The sequence below is a fragment of the Coregonus clupeaformis genome, unplaced genomic scaffold (assembly GCF_020615455.1).
Source record: "Coregonus clupeaformis isolate EN_2021a unplaced genomic scaffold, ASM2061545v1 scaf0096, whole genome shotgun sequence".
NCBI classification, from domain to species: domain Eukaryota; kingdom Metazoa; phylum Chordata; class Actinopteri; order Salmoniformes; family Salmonidae; genus Coregonus; species Coregonus clupeaformis.
In genome coordinates, this window is record NW_025533551.1 from 589,062 (window position 1) to 614,281 (window position 25,220).

Below are 25,220 nucleotides of genomic sequence, written 5' to 3' on the forward strand. Positions count from 1 at the left end.
CTGACTCCACCCATTCCTGTTCAAACAGGAAATAGAGAATAAATGATGGAAGCCAAAGCAGGGAATATTAACGTTTTAAAAAGGACTTAAAAGGTAATGTTTTTCGAAATGTTGCTATAGTTATGTACAATTCGTAGTAGGTGGTAGCTAGGGAATTTAAGTCAAAAAAATAAACGAATCAATGGCAATTTCGCACGTGCACCAGACCAACGACATTGTCGAATGGGGAAACGCGCTCTCTCTCTATCGATGACAACAACGTTGGAGATAAATGGTTACGTGATCCTCACATTTGAGAGTTAACTTGTACGTTAGCGAGCGATCAAACTACACACCCGTGTAGTCTGAAGTACATCATTGGAATAACTTGTTGTCTCATATCTAGTTAGGGGTGTATTCATGAAGCTATTCTGTTGCAAAACGTTTCGTAAACGGAAGCAAACGAAACGGGGTGGGACCTACTTGAAGTTGTCCAATTTTCAACTATTTGTCTAATGATTACACCCTAGGTTGTCTGAATAAAAACATCTTGATGATGATAACTTTTGAAGTGGCTATCTGTGTAGCCTAGCTAACGGTAGTACCAGCAGAGAGGAATAGGCGACAGTACCAGGTAGTTAGTAACGTTTGTAGTTAGCTGGACAATATCATGGAAGTTAAGAACCTGCTTAACCAATATTAGCAACGTTTTGCAGAAACTGACATTGTAACTAATCTTTTGCCTTTGGGAGTTTAACTATCACAGTCTACACAGTAATGCCAAAGATACTGGTAACTAGCCATTCTATCTGTGGTAATACTGTAGCAAGTTATTCTGACTTTCTCCATGTCACTATATCATCTCTCTGTGTGTCTGTCAGTAAGTGTCTGTTTGTGTGTGTGTGGATTTCTCTTTGCTTACTTTGTGTCCCTCAAAATGTAGGGAGCCAGTATACGGTTGCTATGGAGATGGCTGCTGAAGACATAGTGATTCAGGAGATCTTGGGGGCAGAGGTGGAGCTACTGGAGGATGTGAACAAAGCCCACAAGCAGAGCCCACCGGTGAGTTGTTTAAACAGAGTTGATACAGGCCAGAGACTACAGTTATCAATGATATCCTATCAGTGTTCACAGTGTCATCCATCCCAAATTATGTACAGCGGGAGAGTACATATCATGTTGATAGCTGTCAATTTAGATAATAATTTGTTTGAGGAATTTTTCATTATTTACATTTTTAACCCAAATTCCCTTTCAATCGATTCAGTCTGGCATGGAAATTGAATTGGCTGTGTATCCCTCTTGAATGTATCCCTATCTATAATTCTCTCTTACCTCTCTCAATGCCCTCTCCATCGGCTGCCTTGTTATTTTCTCTCTTTTCTCCTCTGCAGGACAGGGAACCGTCTGAAAATCACAACTTTATTTCTACACGTGTACACTTGGTTCTTTTTATATGTTTTCCTTTATGTAGGCTATTAAAGGAGAAGTTCACTCTTTTGAACCAAATCTGTATTTTAGATGTAAATGGCATGTTATAGAAGTACCCAGACACATTTTTCCTGCGATTTCACTTGTTTTTGAGAAGCGTACCCCACCAGCGATATACTTCTTAATGCTCGTTCAGCAGTTGCAGGGGCATTATAAAACAGGAACAAAGGCTCCAAAAACACCCAAGTACATATTTTTTGAAACGGCAACTCTCTCAGTATAGTGATGCAGGTCTTTAGATATTGTACACATTAAATTGTGTGATTCCGAACTTTATCCGCAACGTTATATTCCATTTTGTGTGATTTGAGTGCTACTTCTCCGTGTAGCCCATTATACTTTTCTGTGTGTGTATGTGCAGGCTACACAGAGAAGTGGCACAGATGGATAGGGGAAACTGCTCGAGTCGCACAAAATGGAATATAAAGGTGTGATTAAAGTTCGGAATGACAGAATGTCATGTGTATTGCTGGTGGGGTAAGTTTCTCAAAAACAAGTGTCTGGATACTTCTATAAAATGCCATTTACATCCAAAATACAGTACTTATCCTTTAATGAATTGATTAAGAAAAACTACTTGGGCTGTTAGGCTTTGAGTATGCTGAAGCTTAGGCTGTATCTTTCTGTATACTGTTTCCAAGGCTCTATTTATTGACCTTCACCAGTGCCTGCCTCATATGTAAGCAATTGGCAAACAAAAATATATTTGTGGTCAGTCAATAGTCATCACTTTGTAAACTATTGATTTATTTACTCACTTTGTCTCTAATATGTAATTTTGCTGTGAATTGCAGGAGATCCCCAGGGTGTCTGTGCCACGCCCATTCTCCATGCCAGAGGACTCGAGTGACGATGACTGTGACCTGTCAGGGGACAGTGTCTCTGCTTACGGCATACATTCCATGGAGCTGGGGGGAAAGTGCTGGGAATGTGGCGTGCAATTCAAGTCTGGTCAGGAGTTGATCGAACACTTTGAGAGCCACAGGTCCAAGGTCTCAACGTCCTGCAACATATGTCGGGTGACTTTCAGTCGCACAATATCACTGGCCATGCACCTAGTCAACGCACACCCAAACTCAGTCCTCCATTGCAGCAGCTGCCAGCTGCATTTCAGCAACTTGTGGGATCTCAACAAGCACATAGGAATACACTTGTTCACTGAGTTGTTAAATACACCCCTTGAGGACATCTCAAATAATGGCTTGAATAGCAGTGAAGAGACTTTAAAGGGACAGTATACTCTACCTTCAGCAGTGGCCCTTAAACATGAGGACAACTCAAATGATTGCTTGAATGGAAGTGAAGAGACTTTAAATGCACAGTGTACTGTACCTTCAGCAGTGGCCCTAGACCATACATACAGCATGGAAAGCAATGGGAGAGTGACAAAGACAAGACATAGGCTGGAGGAATCAGAGGAGGAGGAAGATGTCAAACCAGACCCCTCCACTCTGACCCTAGGCCCCTCCATTCTGACCCCCTCACTGAGGATCCGTGTCAAATTAGAGAGAGGGGTTGAGGTTGATGGCGCCCCCCTCCAGTGGGATGAGGGGATGAGCGATGGAGAGGGGTCTGAACATAGCGAAGACACTGAGAGCGCAGGAGGAACAGACAACGACAGGTTAACAGAGAGCAGCGGGGAAACGGATATCGATGAGGACATCAGGCTGAGTGAAGAAGAGGAGGAGGAAATGAAAAGCAAACAGGGGGAGGATAGGAAGAATGACATCCAGAGCGAAAAAGAGGACGAGGATGCTGAGATGCTGATTGACCAAGATGGTGAGCCCTCCTCGTCTGAGCGGGAGTCAGAATTTGACCCAGAAGAGTTATCAGATTCTGACTCGGGGTCCAGCAGCAGCGGGGAATCCAGTGGGTCTTCATACACTCCTGTACGCACAAGGAACGCCATGACTCGGCCATCTCGGACTAAGCGGCCCCGGACCAAGCTGCCCCAGACCAAGTTGTCCCAGGTCAGGCCTTATTATTGCATCTATTGCGCCAAAGGACCGTATCATAATATGGACTTTCATGTGAAGAGCTGCAATATGAAGAAGGACTTTCAATGCTCTTTGTGCCAAGCCGTCTTCCCTACCGAGATGGCCATGTTGGACCATGAGGTTCGGACTCACTCCGAAGCCATATCGGGCCAAATGTACGCCTGTGAGTTCTGCCGTAAGGTCTTCCCCGATCTGGCCTTCTACCAAAACCACAACTGTCCCAAAAAAGACACATCCCCCCCATATGTCCCTGATCCCACTACGTGTATCCATTGTGGAACAGGGCCATTCACTAATATGGACGTTCATTTGAGAGGCTGCAGTTGGAAAGGCCTTACATGCACTGAGTGCAGAGTACTCTTCCATAATAGGAAGGCCCTGCAGAACCATAACGTTTCGGTTCACGGACAACTTTCCACTATGTGTGCCGTTTGCGGCAGAGGGCCTTTCACTAATATGGACTTCCATTTGAGGAGCTGCTCTAGGGATTGGTCCTTCCAATGCTCTGAGTGCAAAGTACAATTTCCTTCAGAGAAATCCCTGGTGGACCATACTTTTCACTATCACAGTGCCACATCAAAGACCTCTGACAAAGGTGTCTGTGTTTATTGCGGCAGTGGACCATTCACTAGTCTGGACATCCACATGAGGACCTGCTCTAAGCAGAAGGGCTTAAAATGCTCTGTGTGCAAAGTATTTTTTCCTACTGAATCGGTCCTGGCGGATCATATGGTTTGCTATCACAGCACCCCATACCAAGTCCAGAGCATCCCATACCAAGACTCAGAGACCCCTGAAGGTACCTGTCTCCATTGTGGCAGAGGTCCATTCAGTAGTCTGGACATCCACTTGAGATCCTGCTCTGAGAAGAAGGGCTTCAAATGCTTTGTTTGCAATGTTTTCTTTCCTACAGAGACATCCCTGGCCGACCATAAGGTTCTTGTTCACAGTATCCCATCAGAGACCCCTGAACAAGGTACCTGTGACCATTGTGGCATTGGGCCATTCACTAATCTGGACAACCACATGAAGACCTGCTCTAAGAGGAAGTGTATCCAATGTTCTGTGTGCAAGTTTTTCTTTCCTAGTGATGTCCTGGCCAACCATATGATTTCCTATCACAGTACCAAATCCCGAGTTCAGAGCCCAGTCACAGAGGCACATGACAAAGGTGCCTGTGTCCATTGCGGCAGAGGGCCCTTCACTAGTCTGGAACATCACATGAAGTACTGCAATAAGCAGAAGGGCATCCAATGCGTAATGTGTAAAGCTTACTTTCTTACTGAGGGCAGTCTGGTGGACCATATTGTTTTGGCTCACACTGACAAGCTGGTGACCCAAGCTGGTGGGTCCTCCGCCACAACTTTCTCCTTCTTACCCACGGCTATCTCTACCACCTCAGGCCAGCAGAGCCCCAGTAGCCCCACCCTGATGTGTTACAGTAGTGGTGTCAAGGAGCTGAAACGACTGGCCCCAGTCCCTGTGGCTGATCAGGGCCCCAGTGCAGTTGGCCAGCTAACACCTGTTGGACAGTCTACTGTGTCTCTGCCTAGAGTAATGCTGTCTACCTCTTCCCCATCCTATTCCCAGCCAGCTGTTCCTGTGATGGCCACCTTGCTCTTTGACAACACTGGTGGTGGTCCAGGGAAAATGGCAAGGCTGGTCCCAGTGGCCCCACAGACCAACCCTCCCAAACCGCAGGTCACGGCCCCCACACAGACTAACACAGCAAAGCCCCTTGGGCAGTTCTCTAACCTTCTGCAACAGGCTGTCCAACAGCAGACACCCAGGCCCACTGCCCTAGCCATGGACCCTATCAGATCCCCCACCCCCATCACCCCATCCCCTAGACCTGTCTCAGCCTCTGCCCCGGGGCAAATCACCATGATCCGGCTCTCACCTGTCCCTACCCCCCCTGTAGCTCAGTCTTCCCCCCTTACACTTACCCTTGCCCCAGCCCCTCTAAGCATCATGTGTATGTTTGTGAATAGAAGTAAGGAGCTGGCCCTGAAGAAACGCATGAAGATGAGCTGGCGCTCCAAGGGCACCTACACCTGCCGCCAGTGCGGCGCCATCTCGCAGCAGCCCTCGCTCAGCGTGAAGCACCGCTACCTCCATCGGGGCTCCCGGCGGTACCGCTGCCACTGTGGTAGGTCGTTCCTGCGGCGGCTGCACCTCCTGCGCCACTACCTCCAGCACGCCCAGGCCACCCGCTACATATGCACCGCCTGCGGGGAGACCTTCGACGGGGCAAAGTGCCTCGCACAGCACATGGTTGGCGCTTCCAACATGACTAGATGTCCAGGTGACAGCTTAACTTTGAAGCCGAGGAAAGCGTGCCGGATGCCCTTCTCCTGTCATTGTGGGCAGGTTTTTTGTAGGCCCGCTGCTTTTCTCTGGCACAAACTGAAAAACACACAAAGGACTTAACACTGAAATGGGCCCACAGCAGGGCCCAGTCTAGGCCCTATTCAAAGCACTGTTTTTTTCCATGGTTCACACAGGCAGGCAAGCCTATCCTTTACTATGCTTAGGGGTAGAGGAGGACAATGCAGTTTGTGGACTTGTTTGACTTTTTTCACTGTGAATGAAAGATGATTCCATATAAAAAATAATCTATGTAAATTATGTATGTATTGGTTTAAAATGCATTTTACTTCCACTAAAACATTGTTTTCACCAAAAGAGCAGAAATACAATCATATTAAAATATATTTGACTTGAGTTGTCTTTATAAGAGGTCATAGGGTATTTGTACATTAGGAAGTCTAAAGCATTATCATTAATTTGGTTCCATGAGATGGCAATATTATTATCGTTAATATTATAAGTAGGTTATGATTTAGCTGGGAGAATAATACTCATTCAAAAACATCCACTCACCAATGGCTTTTAATTGTCAGGAAGACAAGAAAATGTATTTACAATGCATGGTTTTATCATGTGCAAAAGAAAAGCTGTAAACGTTTTCAGTTATTGTTTTTGCATAATCTATCCTTTGTAAGCCGATTTCACAATGTTACCTGTACATGTGATCCTCGTTAAAAAAACATTTTTTAATAATTACATATCTTAACTCCAGTTAATGAAGACGCAGAACTCCAGTTTAAATACAACCATGGGAATAGTTGTCCTCACAAGGTGCTTGATTTGGTAATGCCCCAGATTACCAGCATGTGTAGAATTTGTGGATTCACAAAGTGAATGACATAAATTATGCATAAAAGACAATGCAGTGCCACTGACATACATTTCCCCATTCACATTTGAGTGCAAAATGTATTGAGAGCTGTGTTCTAAAAATGCACCCTCCTTTGAAGACTGGCCACTTTTAATCCTACCTGTGTACTAAATATAATGTGGCTGTTACTAGTCCAAAAAACAATCCATGTCACCAAAGTTTTGTTTGGTTAATGATTTCAAAAGTATTTAGACTGATGATGTATTATTACCCATAGGCTTCCACAGAGACCCAAGAATAAGACATCGTTTGACATATATTAATGTATGTGCCTGGTGTGTGTAATTGTCATGCATGTACATATCCACTGGGGGGAGCTGCCACATCAGAATTAGAATAACAGTGAGAAATGTCTCCCTGTACTTTATGCAGGTTGACGTTAATTGTCGTGAGTCTTGCCCTGGAGGCAGAACTGTCAAAATTGGCTATATTGTAAAAATTAATGAAAACAAAATTAGGTTAGGCATTATGTTTTGCAGTGTGGTTAGGGTTCAGTTTCAAATCAGATTGTATGACTTTGTGGCTGTGCCCAGCTAGTGACCACTCTGCAGAGCTGCCTCCAGGAAATGAGTCATCCCAATAATTGCCAGCCTGCGTACTTTATTAGGCTATGCCACTTGTCTCTTGATTGTTATAAGAACAGCTTAACTATGTAAACTGACTGCTTCCCCATACAATCATCCTTAAGACAACAATATATGTCGGGCCTTAACAGTCTAGATTAGTTCTTTATGCGAAAGAGTCTGTTAAATTCAGTCTACTTTGGTAACTCCCCAGTACCCTAGGGAGTGTTTGAGTGGGCAGTCCTTCAGACATGGCAACTGACTAGCAGTTTATCCCTCTAACTAAAGCCGTGTGAAGAGAAATTGTGTTTTATTCCCTAATCTAACCAAACGGATAGGATTAGAACAGTAAAAGAACAGAGATGTGTATTTTATAAGTGACCAGCAGCTCTCTCTAATAATGAGGCAGTTGTCCCATACACTGTGATGTTGCCGCTTTATACTTCCTGGTAGGAAAAACGTGTGGAATAACCGTTTTGCTTTTACTTGTGGAAAAAGGTATGATTGAAAGACACTGAGGGAGGCTGTCAATACTGAGTGGCATACAAATAAGTTCCCCTCACATTTAAAAACGCTGTTTAAACCTTTCTGAGGTACAGAACCAGATGCTATGTTACTGTAGTTCTTAATTGAGATTATTACGCAATACTTTGTACATTAAACACATCTGATACAAATACACAAGTCATCTATATCAGACCCCGCTTTTGTAAAATGAAGTATTTTTCCTTTTTTGTCTTTACAAGTACGAGTCGTTGCGTAGGGTCCATTCAGCCGCTGGGTCAGAAGACGATGCCAGCCTTGGTCCTGGCAGTAGTCCAAGTGGTGCAGCAGGCCAAATGTTAAATGCAGCTTTGGGGGGAATAGGATTCCCATCCCGGTCTGACGGAAATACAGACAAGGCTGGTAGCATCCATCTTTAGTCTTTGGGAAAGGCCTGCAGGGAGTGTGGTTCACCCAACCACCACACAGCCACGAGTCACCTGCAGAGAAGGAGAGAGAGAATAGTTAGAATCTACAGTACAGGTTATACTCATGCATGTTCATATCAAGTTTGGTTGTGATAGTTAAAGGTGCTACACAGAAGTGTTTTGAATTTTTGCATTGTAATTTCAGAAAATGTCCATAATATATCTGGCGCTAATAGTGGAATGATAGTGTTTCACACTATTACTTACACGCCAGTGTTGTGATTGGCTGTGTTATAGTCGCCTGTTGATTTCTCCCGCCGCTGTTCTGACTGTGTGGCTGTGTTATCTAGTGGACATTTCCGTTTATGTGAGAAAACAAGCACTGAATAGTGTAGGGAATCGTTGTACCATCGAAACACTTTGAAATATATTTTCAATAACAGAAAATATCATTTTTACGGCTGTTTGAAGCTGGTGGACCAAAACCAAAAGTAACAGCTGTAAAAACAAAATGTTTTGTTATTGAAAATATATTTCACAGCGATTTAGTTGGTACAATGATTCCTTACACAATTAAGTGCTCGTTTTCTCACATAAACGGAAATTGAGCTAACAGTGTAGAATTTTAGCAACCAGGAAATGACAGCGATTTCCACTAGATAACACAACCACAAAGTCAGAACCGCTTTCCCAGTTTGACCACAGATGCGACTCCTTCAGAATAAATCAATTGGCGACTATCACAGCCAATCACTACACTGGTGGGTAAGTAATAGTGGGAAACACTATCATTCCACGATTAGCGCCAGATACTGAATATTATGGACATTTTCTGAAATTACATACAAAAATATATAAAAAAAAATGTGTAGCACCTTTTAAGGTCTACAGTAAAAACTGCTTAGGTAGTGGTTGTGAAATGGTCTAATCTCAGGGTTGTGTTTGGGTTGTGGTTGTCTTACCTATACCTGATATACAGTATGGGTTGTGGTTGTGTTAGCTGTACCTGATATATGAGTTTTGTATTTATTAAGGATCCAAACAAGATTAAGGCGATTACATCACAAAAAATAAAACAGTACATCATACAACATATTATTACACCACTACTCTACCACTACATACAGTATCTACAATACAAAATGTATAATACCACAATACAACAATATTACAATGTATGTGTGTGTAGGGTGTGTGTGTTAGCGTGTGTGTACGTATGCGTGTGCGTCTCTTCATAGTCCACGTTGTTCCATAAGGTGTAGTTTTATCTGTTTTTTTTTTTTAAATCTGATTTTTACTGCTTACTTGAGTTGCTTGATGTGGAATAGTGTTCCATGTAGTCATGGCTCTGTGTAGTACTGTGCGTTTCCCGGTGTCTGTTATGGACTTGGGGACTGTGAAGAGACCACTGGTGGCATGTCTTGTGGGGTATGCATGGGTGTCTGAGCTCTATGCTAGTTGTTTGAACAGACAGCTCGGTGCTTTCAACATGTCAATACCTCTCACAAAGACAAGTAGTACTAGTTGTGCAGTCAATCTCTCCTCTACTTTGAGCCAGGAGAGATTGACATGCATGTTATTGATGTTAGCTCTCCGTGTACATTTAAGGGCCAGCCTTGCTGCTCTGTTCTGGGGCAACTGTAATTTGCCTATGTCCCTCTTTGTGGCACTTGACCATATGACTGGGCAGTAGTCCGGCTGCAACAAAACTAGGGCCTGTAGGACTTGTTTTGTTGATAATGATGTCAAGAAAGCAGAGCAGTGCTTTATTACGCACAGACCTCTCCCCATTTTAGCTACCGTTGCATCAATATGTTTTGACCATGACAGTTTACAATCCAGGGTTACACCAAGCAGTTTAGTCTCCTCAACTTGCTCAATTTCCTCATTATAAGATTAAGTTGAGGTTTAGGGTTTAGTGAATGGTGCCAAACAATGCTTTTAGTTTTTGAAATATTTAGGACTAGCTTATTACTTGCCACCCATTCTAAAACTGACGGCATCTCTTTGTTAAGTGTTGCAGTGATTTCACTTGCTGTGGTAGCTGACATGTATGATGTTGAGTCATCAGCATACATAGACATTTTTTACATTACATTTTAGTCATTTAGCAGATGCTCTTATCCAGAGCGACTTACAGGATCAATTAGAGTTAAGTGCCTTGCTCAAGGGCACATCGACAGATTTTTCACCTAGTCGGCTCGGGGATTAGAACCAGCGACCTTTCGATTACTGGCACAACGCTCTTAACCACTAAGCTAACTGCCGCCCACACAGGCATTACTCAGTGCCGGTGGCAGGTCATTGGTAAAGATTGAAAAAAGTAAGGGGCCTAGACAGCTGCCCTGGAGAATGCTTGACTCTACCTGGATTGTGTTGGAGAGGCTTCCATTAAAGAACACACTCTGTGTTCTGTTAGACAGGTAATATTAAATCCACAATATAGCAGAGGATGTAAAGCCATAACACATACATTTTTTCAGCAGCAGATTATGATGGATAATCTCAAAAGCTGCACTGAAGTCGAACAAAACAGCTCCCACAGTCTTCTTATTATCAGCCAATCATCAGTCATTTGTGTAAGTGCTGTACATGTTGAGTGCCCTTCCCTATAAGCGTGATGAAAGTCAGTTGTTAATTTGTTTACTGTGAAATAGCATTGTATCTGGTCAAACACCATTTTTTCCAAAAGTTTACTAAGGGTTGGTAGCAGGCTGATTGGTTGGCTGTTTGAACCAGTAAAGGGTGCTTTGCAATTCTTGGGTAACAGAATGACTTTTGCTTCGCTCCAGGCCTGAGGACACACACTTTCCTGTAGGCTTAGATTGAAGAGATGGCAAATAGGAGTGGCAATATAGTCCGCCATCATCCTCAGTAATATTCCATCCAAGTTGTCAGTCCCAGGTGGTTTGTCATTGTTGATAGACAACAATAATTTGTTCACCTCTTCCACACTCACTTTACAGAATTCAAAATTACTATGTTTGTCCTTCATAATTTAGTCAGTTATGCATCGATATGTAGGTTCAGAGTTTGTTGTTGGCATGTCATGCCTACATTTGCTAATCTTGCCAATGAAAAAATCATTAAAGTAGTAGGCAATATCAGTGGGTTTTGTGATGAACAAGTCTTCTGATTCAATGAAGGATGAAGCTGAGTTCGATCTAATTTAAGGTGCTCCAAAGCTTTTTACTATCATCCTTTATTTTACATTTTAGTCATTTAGCAGACGCTCTTATCCAGAACGACTTACAGGAGCAATTAGGGTTAAGTGCCTTGCTTAAGGGCACATCGACAGATTTTTCACCTAGTCGGCTCGGGGATTAGAACCAGCGACCTTTCGATTACTGGCACAACGCTCTTACCCACTAAGCTACCTGCCCCCATTTATCTTTGTTTCATTGTACAGTTTCTTCTTCTTTTACTTAGGTTAGTCACATGATTCCTCAATTTACAGTAAGTTTGCCAATCGGCAGTGCAGCCAGACTTATTTGCCATTCCTTTTGCCTCATCCCTCTCAACCGGGGATTTAACTGTTTTTACAGTCATTTTCCTAATGGTTGCATGCTTATTAATAACTGGAATAAGCAATTTCATAAATCCATCAAGTGCAGCGTCTGGTTGATCCTCATTACACACCACAGACCAGCAAATATTATTTACATCTTCAACATAGGAATCACTACAAAACCTCTTGTATGATCTCTTATACACTATATTAGGCCCAGCCTTTGGAATTTTGGTTTTCCTTGATATAGCTACTATATTATGATCACTATATCTGATGGATGTGGATACTGCTTTAGAGCAGATTTCTGCAGCATTAGTAAAGAGGTGATCAATACATGTGGATGATTTCATTCCTGTGCTGTATGTAAATACCCTGGTAGGTTGACTGATAACCTGAACCAGGTTGCAGGCACTTGTTATAGTTTGAAGCTTTTTCTTGAGTGGACAGCTTGATGAAAGCCAGTCAATATTTACGTCACCCAGAAAATATACCTCTGTTGATATCACATACATTATCAAGCATTTCACACATATTGTCCAGATACTGACCGTTAGCACTTGGTGGTTGGATTGTGGTTGTGTTAACTGTACCTAATATATGTGTTGAGGTTGTGTTAGCTATACCTGATCTCAGGGTTGGGGTTGTGTTAGCTGTACCTGATTTCAGGGTTGCGGTAGCGCAGGGCCTGTGCCAGCAGCTCAGAGGTCTGTTGGAAGCAGTGGCCCAGCTCGTCTAACTTCTGCTCCATGGAGATGATGCGCTGCTCCAGCTCCCGGTACGAGTTGTTCCAGTTGGCACTCAAATCGCACATGATCATCTGCATCTGTTCACCATCAATCAACCAAACAAACAATCAAACAGACAATTAATCCATTCATCCAATGCTAGTTGTTTTGTGCTTTTTATAAAGTTATTTGTCGTAACAGCACAAGCATGCCTAACAGAATCCAGACATGGAATTCAGATAAACCCAGACTTAACCCCGGATGAGCTGAGGGTGACAGTGGCAACTTTCTTGGGGGAACAACTCCCTAGGGTAGTTAAAACATTGAGGGGAACCACATACGTCACATGTACATATCTCCCTCCTAAATACTGGCTCCTGTGACTGTTTCCTCTTCATAAATTTGCTCCTGTGTTCGATATACATATGAGCTGGACTTGCACAAATATATAGATCAATTTAATTAATAGAAGCGCTCACAACCCATTAACTATAGCCATTTTCTTTAGTTGTGCATTCTTTGCCAGGTATACTGCCCATTAGGTAAAAAGCTCTGACTCTAGGATTACATCACAGAGTGACTTGAACCTTCTGCTAGACCTCATGGCCGTTTTATAGAGTTTTATGTGTCTTTTACAGACATTTTATGTGTCTCAACACCTAGTAATAAATAACACAGCAACCTTAATATACTGGATAATGGTCTGTGTAAGAGTGTGGTTATTACCTGGAACTGGGTTATCCTGCGCATGGTGTGTGTGTGTGTGTGTGTCAAACATGTCGACACAGCTCTGCGTGAGTTGTTCTAGCCTACTGTGTGGTGTGGTTGGTTTACCTTGGGCAGGTCGACCATCTCACTGGCGTAATCTCTCAGCTTCCGTTGTTTGAGGCGCAGGTGCCGGAATCTGTCCAAAACAGACAAAGTACGTAGCAACATCTTAGTATGATAACAGTGTGATAGTGACCTTAAATAAATGCCTGGGCCTGAAGTGAGAAACTATCGTCACTGCCATTAGTACACATTACAGTATTGTCTGTTGCTTCAACGTTCTTGACGTTAGTGTTGGAATTTTTTATTTTTTTAGATGAAACCAGAACTGCCCCAGAAAAAGAAAAATGGAAACCAATATTGCAGGGAACTTCCATCAAGCACTCATGTGCACTAAAATGTCCTAGTGGGGATGCCAGAGCCAAAGAACCGATGCATAAAAGCCTGAAAAAGTCCAAACAAAATTAGTCTCTAAATAGTCTCTTAACTGTTTGGCTCTGTCTCCATTCCAAGTTGCTGGAAGTGCCTCATCATGCTTTCTTTCCACCATATATTTATAGTGGGTATGCTAACTGTACAACAGGAAATGTAACCCCTCCACCCTTACAGGCATACTCTCTCTCTCCCACACACATACACACACACACACAAGGACACACACACACACACACACACACACACAGTATTATGAAGTCCTGCTGCCTGATAATGACTCACACATTCACACGTCTAAGCTTCCTAGTTTCCTATTTGTTAGGATCTCCCGTGAAAGAGGTCAGGCAACCCCACACCTCACTCCACTTGTTATTAACAGGAAGGCTAGGAGACATATTGTCAAACAACATGGATGAACAACAATGAAAGTAGAGATGGGGAAGCAGGCAGAGGACGTCAAAGTTTCTAAGTGCTATTATGGAGAAGGAGCTGTCATTCAGAAATTTTTTTTTGTCAAATTCAAGCAGTTTTTTGTTAACTTTTCCGGTGTTTCTTAGTTGTGATTTGACTACACATGATGTAGGTTCCTTCTTCTTCTGAATTCCGTGTCAAATAAATGTTTCACTGTTTGTCAGATGACCACCGTCCAGTTATTTTGGTCACGAGAGCTTTTGTGAGAGTGAGACTATGTTGTATGCTTTTCTCTATTCTAAATTTAAACTTTACTATTAGATGACTTGTCAGTGAGCGTATCCATTTGATTGATGTCTAAAGTAGATTTTACATAGTGGCCTAGTCTTTTACCAAAGGGGTGGAGTGCCAAGATTGTTTTGCTGGACCGTAACATCCAAACAAAATAATAATAATAATAATATGCCATTTAGCAGACGCTTTTATCCAAAGCAACTTACAGTCATGTGTGCATACATTTTTACGTATGGGTGGTCCCGGGGATCGAACCCACTACCCTGGCGTTACAAGCGCAATGCTCTACCAATTGAGCTACAGAGGACCAAAATAGACTCAGTTCAGTGTTGACAAATAGTTAATGACCCATAAAACCAGCACAACACACACAGACACACACACACACACACACACAGAGACATGCACACACACACACACACACACACTTTAGACGGCTTAGTGGTCTCTAAATGCATTGCTATTCTTCTGTTCTCCAGTGTTCCTGCAGAAGAAAACTAGTTGAGATGAGTTCTGTCCCAGAAACCTGAAGAAGATGCAAATAGCAGTGGACAAACTGATGGCCCACTCCCATCTGAAATACAAAGGTTAGACTGGAAAGAATCATACTGTGATGAGGACTTACACTCTGATGGCCTCCAGTAGGCACCTCTGGTGTTTCCGGTGCTCTCCACTGTTGCCCTTGGTCAGGTTGGTGCGGTGCAGCAGCCAGCACTCCCTCAGCACATTGGCAGCAGCATGGCGTATCTGGGACAGACAGAGCCGCCAACATCAAGACCCAGTCAATCAAAGCTGCAGCCCTAATGTGTAAGTGTGTTACACACTCCTTTGTACAGAAGGACTGTCCCAGCTGGAGATAAGAGTATATGGAACTGTGATGCATTAAGCTAACACTCATGTTTATAGCAGGATTAAGTTATAAAGAATTACAGCACTAACCGGAAGGATGACAGCATGTCATACCATGGTGCCATCTTGGGAGCATGTTTATATCATGGTGTCATCTTGGGGGCATGTTTATATCATGGTGCCATCTTGGGAGCATGTTTATTTGCTGATTAAACTGTTGTTATGAAGTGAGAGGTAGTCCATGGTTAACGTTGACGAAAACAATGTTGCCTAGTGCAGAACTGGGTCAGGCGGGGTGGGCTGTACACTGATGTTTGCTACACGCCGGTGTTTGCTAAAAACATAAACGGATGGACACGTACTCGTCATACAGGGAATAATATTTGAGGATGCGAATAGGCATCAGTGGGCCATATGTTGGTTACGGAAACACAATCCTATTTTTTCTCTTTGATTCTATTCGTGTCTGCTGTCCTTCCTGATGAGGACACCGTAACTGCCCTGCTATCTGAGCCTGGTGATGTTACTCCAGCCGGGCCCTGTCTTGTGTTGTCCTGTGTGTGGGGTTATTATTAGGGGCCGTCAGGGGCCGTGGCCAGATGTCTTCTCTTATTCTTCCTGTCAGCATAAATCAGGGCAACGATGGACAGCTCCGCGGGGATGCACACACACACCAAACAACTACAAACAGACGTAAGAATGCACCCAGTGAGAGGATGTGTTCAGTGCCAGGGGGGAAGTGGTTGTATCCTCAGCAGACTCAGACCTACAACCTCGCATCCTCACGCTGACAACACACTGCAGCCTGCAGCCAGTTGTAGCCTACACCTACCCTGCCAACCTAGTGCTCAGCTAATGCTCAGTCAGGTCAGTGGATTTCAAAGAATCCTGCTATACACTACTTACATATTAGAGAATTATGTATTTGGAAAATAGATAGGGAAATCATGCTAGCATCTTCCGTTGCGTTCGTTTATTTTCAGGTTGTTGATTCTCCTTCCGTGCGATAAGCAAACAGATGGATCCTGTCCAAGGCTTCAACATGAAGTAACCCCTCACCAACACACACTCGCTCACTGTATCCTCAGTTATGGCAGTGAGTATATACACACACATGACACACACATCATCTTATCCAGTTTCCCGTCAGTCCGAGTGCCCCGTCCTGGACTGACACAAGTCCCTTTCCTGACAGGGACACGATTGTTTCCTCCTTTTGACGCCTTTTGGAGGCTATTAAGAGATTGGCGGGCCCCACCTCCCAAGCCCTCCAGCCCCCCAGTCCTTTTCCCACACTATCCTGTCCTCTGGAATGCCCTATTTAAGGAAAAAATAATATTATAAAAAGACAAAACCATAACACGCGTGCAACGCGGAAAATATCGCTGCATCCACCCAGAAGGCCTCATCCGTTGTGTCATGGGTTTTGTTTTTCTTGTGAGACCAAGGGAACCTTTGAAGGGAGCTGGCTGTTACCGGTTATCAATGTAGGACAGTGGTTTGGATCTTCACAATATGTTTTTCTTATCATTCAGTTATTGGAAAATGGGGATAAATGACTCCTTGAACTGAGAGACACCCACAACATGTTCATTCATTACTGTCATTATAGAGCCAGGTATTTTTACTGACCATGTAACCAGGAAAAACTCCCAGCCCTTGTAAAGGTTATAACTAGGGCCCAGAGTTTTACTGACTAGGTGGACACATGGGATCTGGAAAAACTCTGGTCTCTAACTCTGAGTGATTGATACAGTCGTTCTCCTCCTCTCACCCGTTTGGAGATCTGGATGTCCATCATGAAGAAGTGCACGTGTTTCTCTCCTTTGTTCAGCGCCAGCTTCTTGGTCATGACGGCCACCAGCATGGCGGTACAGGCCACACCCTGAGGACAAACACACAGACAGCCACACCACCGTCACCATGGTTACCACAACCGCCATTTGTCATCCTCCTCCTGTCCCCTTGTGACCCGTAAGAGCGGGAGTCAGAGTCGGAAATCACAAATTATCATGTCAACATTCCAAATTTGCCCTATAGCCTCAGGTCTGTTTGGCCAACTTCAAGATAGACATCGTAATTCCTTTTCAAGAGGTTATGAAATAGTTGTTACTTGCTATAATTTGGACAAATATGGTGGGCCTATTTCGCCTATTTCGCCAAATAATACTAGTTACACTGAATTGACCTTATGCTTATGTGAGAGTGAAATGGTTAATCATATGCCATTGTGGGCACTGATATAATAGTATGGGTTTACTCTGAGAATAGCATTGTGCTATTGCTGGATAGGGAACAACAAAATGCTGACGAATGCTTAGGAACACCACAGAGTGAATCAGAGTGACTTGCACACTAAAATACCCTATATTTCAGTGTGGTACAATAGTTTCAACATACTAATTCTTACTGCGTAATCTTAGACTACACTTCTGACCTATGGGGAGATTTAACATAGTTAATTTACCATTGAGTGCAATTTTATATCAATATGTACTGTAATTACACAAAGTTCACAGTTGTACCAATATGTATCTACCTACACTGTAATTGCATTGTACATGCCAGTGTAATTACTGTGGAAATACAGTACATGGTTTTAGAGACATAGTGTAATCATATCATTTCAAGATTAGACTGGTTTGAAAATGAAGACCGATTTTTACCTTTTTTTCCTTCCCTTGTTTGCATGAATAAAAGAGAGAGAGAGAGCAAAATCTGATAAGGAAGAACAATCATATTAGGATGCACGCCAAGGCTCACAATGAAACACAGGTCACAGTCTGGACACAGAGATGATGCTAAGAGCCATTCGGATGGATGAATCACAAAACTAGTCCCCTGTCCCCTCCTAAGAGCTCCCAAAATACTCTGCTGGCTTCCTAACATCAACCAGCCTACTCACTGGTACTGGCATGGGCATGACTGGAACCAAAGATTCCGTGTGAATCTGCCCCAGTGTAATCTGGGAATTCTGAGAGGCACAACATCCTTCCCAGGGATCCATCCACACCCCACTGATAGGATGTGTGGCGAGCACTCTGCTCTGCTCACCTCCCCAACACAGCTGGGGCACTACCAGAGAGGCAGGTTAGCCCAGGGTAGAGGTGCTGAGCGTAGGGGTCCTTGACAGCCGAGTGCTACAGGTGTGAGTACTGCTTCACTCATTGTCCTAGAGAGCTGCCCTGTCGGGAGTAGGAAACGCCCTCCTGTTCCAGTGGTGCCAAAGGCTATAAACCACCTACAAATGGAAATGGTGGAAAGTTTTCCCTTAAAAAAGGGGAAAGCTTATAAAAACAAGGGGAGAGGGAGAGAAAGAGGCGTGAAGGATTATTTTCCACTGTGTCAGGGAGGTGTCTCGGCCTGGCTCGCGCCCCTCTGCCGGTCTTGTGACTCGCCACCGCTTATCTGCTCGGATCGGAAACGGACAGAGCTGAGGTGAGGCAGAGAGCCAAGTCCTTACAGCCCAACAGGCAGAAAACACCCAGATACCTCCCTCTCCCTCTCTCTCTCTACTAGTCATATGGCCCTAAACCTTTCAAAATGCAAGATCCTGTTGGTGACATGTATGAGGAACCTGCCCCCTGCATGTCCCCTTATGATATATGGGAAAAACCTGCACGTCTGTGAGTGTGAAAGTCCTTGGAGTCATATTGCAAAACAATCTGCAGTGGGACGAACAAATCGATTCAATGATTCGCAAGGGAAGCAAAAAGTTGTTCTTCCTATGTCGACTTAAAATATATAACGTGCCACAAATGGACCTGGTAGCCATCTACACAGGCTATGTTCAACCCTGCCTAGAGTATACCGCAATAGCTTAGCACAGCTCCTTGACTCAAGCCGTCTCTGCACAACTCGAGCCCATACAGAAGCGAGTTTGCAGAATCATCCCTGGCATGGCATATCCTGGATACAACAATGCTCTGACGTCACTATCACTGCCCTCACTTCATGAGAGAAGAGAAGAGAGAAACTGTGCCTGGACTTTGCTTTCTCCCAGTTCAAGTCCCCCTTCAGAGACTGGTTACCTGCCTGCTGAGGACAAGTGTCAGGCAAATATTCCAACTGCCAGGACTGAGATATATAAAAACTCACCCATTCCATACCTATGCATATTAACAAAACAAAACTTTGAGTCTCCTGAATGTACATATTGTCATGAATTTCAACTTCAATGTGTTATTGCGTGTGTATTGTAATATCCAATAAACTTTGTATTTCAGTTTCATTGACTGCCATGTGGAATCTACCTCTACCTCTCCCTTTCCCTCTACCTCTACCTCTACCTCTACCTCTACCTTTCCCTCTACCTGTACCTCTACCACTACCTCTACCTCTACCTCTACCTCTACCTCTCCCTTTCCCTTTCCCTTTCCCTTTCCCTTTCCCTTTCCCTTTCCCTTTCCCTTTCCCTCTACCTCTACCTCTACCTCTACCTCTACCTTTCCCTCTACCTCTACCACTACCTCTCCCTCTCCCTCTCCCTCTCCCTCTCCCTCTCCCTCTCCCTCTCCCTCTCCCTCTCCGTCTCACTCTCCCTCTCCCTTTACCACTGCATCTCACTCTGCATCGCACTCTCCTTCACTCTCTCTACTCTCCTTTTCACTCTCCCTCTCCTCTTACTCTCCATCTTCCACTCCCTCCAACCTCCCACCTCTCACTCTAATTTACTCTCCATCTCTCTCCATCTCCTTCTCACATGTTCTTCCATTGTTAAAACCTAGCAACACTCAACTGACCCCTTACTGCCTCTCATTCTAATCTTTGTACTCAGCATCAACCTACTTAACTGACATATTGGCCTACATTCTTCCTGGTGAGGGTCCATTGTTTTGTAAACAATGGCAGTTGAATTTGACAATATATCATATTAAAACTTCTTTTTTATTTTCTATGACAGAACAACACCTGAAGTGTATTATTTAATGTAATTTCCATGGCACCCAGACTGCTTGAACATAAGAGTCGCAGCACTTTCACAAATTTCAAATAAGCTTACAGTGCTTGAAATTAGCTTTTTTTCTTCTGCGTGTACCTTTCTTACAATGGGTGTAACCAAAGCATTTGAGTCACAGACATAACAATACATGCGTCAATAACCACACCGCTTTCGTCGTTCGACAAGAGAAAGGTCATATGTTATCATGTAGAGCACATTGGGGCTGCATTCTGTATGAAACGTGCTATAAAAATAAAGTTCAATATTATCAGTACCTATACTCTTTGAGTTCACCCATAAAACCAGTGAACCCACTATAACCTTTCACATCTCCCCACCTCTGCTCAGTGCCAAGATATCTCCATAAAAGCAATGTGTGTGGGGCCAAAGCCAGCTCTCAGCATCAGACAACTACTTCAGTGTGTGTGTGTGTGTGTGTGTGTGTGTGTGTGTGTAAGTGTGAGAGAAAGAGAAAGAGAGAGTTGTGTGTGTGTGCGCATGCATGTGCGTGTGGGGTGAGAGAGTGCCTGGTACCAGAGAATCATTTCTCTGACCCATTACTCAACACCCCTTATCTCAGAGGTGTATAAACAACCAAGACATCATCAGGCATTCTCCCTTGAACATGTTATATACAGACTGATAGTGGGGAAAACAATGCAAAATAAAGAATATTACAGTGGTACAGTAGTGTTAAATTCATTTTCAGAATAGAATAGAATAGCTTTAATATGGAAACTACAGCTACTGTACTTTAAGACATCAAAGCATGCACTGGCAACACACAGGGGGCACATGCTATAGTGTAGGACTGTCACGATCATTACACGATGAAGAAGCGGACCAAGGCGCAGCGTGATAAGCGTACATCTTTATTACTTGTACACACAACGAACCAAAACAATAAACGATACGTGAAGTCCTAGGTTAAATACACAAACCTTCCGGAACAAGATCCCACAATAAACAGTGCCAAAAGGCTGCCTAAGTATGGTCCCCAATCAGAGACAATGAGCCACAGCTGTCTCTGATTGGGAACCACCCTGGCCAACATAGAAATAAACGATCTAGAACACAACATAGAAACTATAACAAAGAAAATCCACACCCTGGCTCAACATTAAAGAGTCCCCAGAGCCAGGGCGTGACAGTACCCCCCCAACCAAACACAACAGGGGAGGGGCCACTCTCTTTCCACCCCCCCCGTAGCGCCCCTGGTCTGGTCTGGCCCCGCTGGCCGGAGCTGGACTGGACACCGGTGGAGCGGATTGCTCTGGCTCCGGTGTGGAGCAGCTGACCGGTGCCCGACCAGGCATCGGTGGAACAGGCACGGGCCGTGCCGGACTGACGACGTGCACCACTGGCTTGGTGCGGGGAGCAGGAACGGGCCGGACCGGGCTGACGACGCGCACCACTGGCTTGGTGCGGGGAGCAGGAACGGGCCGGACCGGGCTGACGACGCGCACCACTGGCTTGGTGCGGGGAGCAGGAACGGGCCGGACCGGGCTGGCGACGCGCTCCACTGGCTTGGTGCGGGGAGCAGGAACGGGCCGGACCGGGCTGGCGACGCGCACCACTGGCTTGGTGCGGGGAGCAGGAACGGGCCGGACCAGGCTGATGACGCGCACCACTGGCTTGGTGCGGGGAGCAGGAACAGGCCGGACCGGGCTGGCGGCGCGCACCACAGGCTTGGTGCGGGGAACAGGAACAGGAACAGGAACAGGCCGGACCGGACTGGCGACGCGCACCACAGGCTTGGTGCGAGGGACAGGAACAGGCTGGACCGGGCTGACGACGCGCACCACAGGCTTGGTGCGAGGGACAGGAACGGGCCGGACCGGGCTGGCGAAGCGCACCACAGGCTTGGTGCGGGGAGCAGGAACGGGCCGGACCGGGCTGACGACGCGCACCACTGGCTTGGTGCGGGGAGCAGGCACGGGCCGGACCGGGCTGGCGACGCGCACCACTGGTTTGGTGCGAGGGACGGGAACAGGCCGGACCGGGCTGGCGACGCGCACCACTGGTTTGGTGCGAGGGACAGGAACAGGCCGGGCTGGACTGTGGAGACGGACTGGAGGTCTGGAGCGGAGAGCTGACACAACCCGTCCTGGCTGAATGCCTATTTCCACACAATCAGTGTGCGGCATCAGCACAGGACGTACAGGGCTGTGCACTCGTACTGGCAATACAGCACGTGGCACTGGCGCAGGATATCCGGGACCGAAGAGGGGTACTGGAGGCCACGAGCGTTGAGCCGGCACACTCCGTCCTGGCTGCATGCCCACCTTAGCACGACACGTGCGTGGTGCTAGCACAGGACGTACAGGACTGTGCCGGAACATTCGCGGCACAGTACGTGGCTCCACATAAATCGGAACCTGCCCAGTCTCACGCTGCCTAGCCTGAGTACGGGGAGTTGGCTCTGCTCTACCTCTAGGCTCCGCCAACCACCCCTCCAGCCCCCCAAACCTGGTGGCCTCCTCTCCTAAATCGCCGATGCGCCCTGTAGCTGCGTCCAGCAGCCCCGTCGTCCACGCCGTGTGCCCCCCCAAAAAAATGTATTGGGGTTGCCTCTCGCGTGTCCGTCGTCGGCACGGTTGCCGCCGTTTCTCCTCTCTTGCCAGGGCCTGTACCTTTTCCCAGGGCCCTCTGCCTGCGAATATGTCCTCCCAAGACCACCATTCGCCCACCTGGGACATCGCCAACTCCTCCTGCTTGGCACGCTGCTTGGTCCTTTTATGGTGGGATCTTCTGTCACGATCATTACACGATGAAGAAGCGGACCAAGGCGCAGCGTGATAAGCGTACATCTTTATTACTTGTACACACAACGAACCAAAACAATAAACGATACGTGAAGTCCTAGGTTAAATACACAAACCTTCCGGAACAAGATCCCACAATAAACAGTGCCAAAAGGCTGCCTAAGTATGGTCCCCAATCAGAGACAACGAGCCACAGCTGTCTCTGATTGGGAACCACCCTGGCCAACATAGAAATAAACGATCTAGAACACAACATAGAAACTATATAAAGAAAATCCACACCCTGGCTCAACATTAAAGAGTCCCCAGAGCCAGGGCGTGACAAGGACATTGTAAGAATGCCATCATGGAAAAGAATACAGAAAGAAGCCAAGACAAGAGAAATCGATGGGAGTAGCAACAGTACTGTTGTACATGGCGTGCTCTTTGTATGTACCCAGCAACTAGCCGCCTGCATCAAAGTCATTATTGGGTCTGTGTGGCACCAAGCACCACTGTATTTCTTAATGGGCACTTACACAACAACCAACTCAAGAGCCCTGACTACTGTTTCAGTTTCCCTCTATTCTTCTTAATTTGATCACCCTGTTGCAGGATAACTTTCCTGCAATGCAGGAAATGTAAAACGTAGTGTATTTGAGGTTTAAAAAGGCTTCTGAAGTTTGTAATTTCCACCTTGAAATTACAGACATGATTTTCCCTTACGAAAAATGTTTCTGTTACGAATTCCTCCGAATCTGCCTCCTCTCCTTGTTCGGGCAGGCTTCGGCATTCGTCGTCACCGGCCTTCTAGCCACTGCCGCATCACATCTCATCATTCCATTTGTTTTGTTTTGTCTATTACACACACCTGGTTCATATCCCCTCATTAGTACATGTATAAGTGTTCCCTCTGCCCCCTTGTCCTTGTGGGTGATTGTTTATGTGAGGAGTGAGTAGCTCGGTTGAGCTACGTGTATTTTGTATTGCCGGGGTATATTTTCCCTGTGTGCATGTTTTGTTCCAGTGCGCCTATTTTGCACACTGGACTGTTTGACGCTATCCTGCGTAACTCTGTATTCTGGAATAAACTCTGTATTCTGTGATTTACCCTCCTGTGCCTGACTCCTTCAAATCACCCATCACAGAATCACCCACCAACAATGGAGTCAGCGGGAGAGGAGCGCATGCCTGGAGTCGTGGCACGGGTCCAGGAGCATTCGACGATGCTAGCCAGCGTGGGAGAAGCGATGGATCGGTTCTCCAGGTCGTCCAACGCCTGGAGAGGAGAGGACCCGATCTGTCGAGACCAGCTGGGCGACCGGATCCAGCCACCCACACCCCAGCACCCAGAGGGATCCATATATCTCGACCTAGGGATTTCGATGCTCTCTGCCAAGGATTCCTCCTCCAACTGGAGCTCTATTATTCCAGCATCAGCCCGGCCCCATTGGAGCGGGAGAAGGTGTCCGCCCTCATCTCCTGCCTCTCGAGGAAAGCCCTGGAGTGGGCCAACGCGGTCTGGAATGAAGGAGGAGCCGCGTTGGACAACTACGGGGAGTTCGCTTGCCTCTTTCGGGCTGTCTCCGATCACTCGCCCGAGGGTCGAGAGGCGGGCGAGCGGCTGGTCCACCTGAGGCAGGGGACGAGGACCGCGCAGGACTTCGCCCTGGAGTTCCGGTTCTAGCAGCTGGGTCCGGGTGGAACGAGCGGGCCCTCATTGACCACTTACGGTGCCATCTGCGGGAGGACGTCCGAAGGGAGCTAACCTTCCCGGGACACCATCTTCACTCAACTGGTGGACATGGCCATCCGCTTGGATAATCTGCTGGCGGCCAGAGGACGTCCTGGACGGGGTCTGCCCGTTCCAACCCCGTCCGACTCAGATCACGAGCTGATGGAGCTGGGAGGAGCGGCGATCCGAGAGAGCGGAGGACGACAGCACTAGTGTCACGAGAGGACATTTCACGCACAATGTCGTCAGCGTTCTTTTGGGTCTGGAGGCGGCAGGCAGGGCACACTCGCATCACCCCAGGTATCGAACACCCACACTCGTTCAGAGCCCTCTGCTGCACACTGTACTCTACCCATCCACTTTCCTGATCACATTGTAGTTCCCCAGTGTAAGGCGCTAGTCGATTCAGGCGCAGCTGGGAACTTTATGGACAGATCATTCTCACACAGTCTAGGCATTTCATTGGTTCCCCTATCCATTCCACTCCCCATCAGAGCACTTGACAGTCGACCATTAGGGTCCGGGTTTGTTAGGGAAGTTACAGCACCAGTCACTATGGTTACCCACGAGGCTCATCGCAAGCAAGACACTTTTTTTTTTATTGAGTCTCCTGCTTTCCCTGTT

The 25,220-nt window shown here is 45.9% G+C and overlaps 2 protein-coding genes across 2 annotated transcripts in view; one reads left to right on the plus strand and one right to left on the minus strand.

Moving 5' to 3' along the window:
- On the plus strand, window positions 1-6,179 carry si:dkey-79d12.4. The gene is made up of 3 exons (XM_041902589.2): window positions 1-93; window positions 923-1,041; window positions 2,265-6,179. Exons 2-3 carry the CDS (start codon window positions 943-945, stop codon window positions 5,895-5,897), a joined length of 3,732 nt encoding a protein of 1,243 aa, XP_041758523.2. The 5' UTR covers window positions 1-93; window positions 923-942; the 3' UTR covers window positions 5,898-6,179.
- Window positions 6,180-6,341: 162 nt separating this feature from the next.
- LOC121585350 (intermediate conductance calcium-activated potassium channel protein 4-like) overlaps window positions 6,342-25,220 on the minus strand; it is a 51,052-nt gene continuing 32,173 nt past the window's right edge. Inside the window, exons 5-9 of the mRNA XM_041901728.1 lie at window positions 16,950-17,060; window positions 14,952-15,073; window positions 13,253-13,322; window positions 12,350-12,516; window positions 6,342-8,254 (exon numbers count right to left, since the gene is read on the minus strand). Of these exons, the coding sequence (XP_041757662.1) occupies window positions 8,251-8,254; window positions 12,350-12,516; window positions 13,253-13,322; window positions 14,952-15,073; window positions 16,950-17,060 (474 nt within the window). The 3' untranslated portion in view covers window positions 6,342-8,250. The remainder of the gene's footprint in view (window positions 8,255-12,349; window positions 12,517-13,252; window positions 13,323-14,951; window positions 15,074-16,949; window positions 17,061-25,220) is intronic.

Coding starts and splice junctions, on each gene's coding strand:
- si:dkey-79d12.4 (XM_041902589.2), top strand. CDS start 943: ATGGAGATGGCTGCTGAAGACATAGTGATTCAGGAGATCTTGGGGGCA. Junction 1,042..2,264: donor CCCACAAGCAGAGCCCACCG/GTGAGTTGTTTA, acceptor TGTGAATTGCAG/GAGATCCCCAGGGTGTCTGT.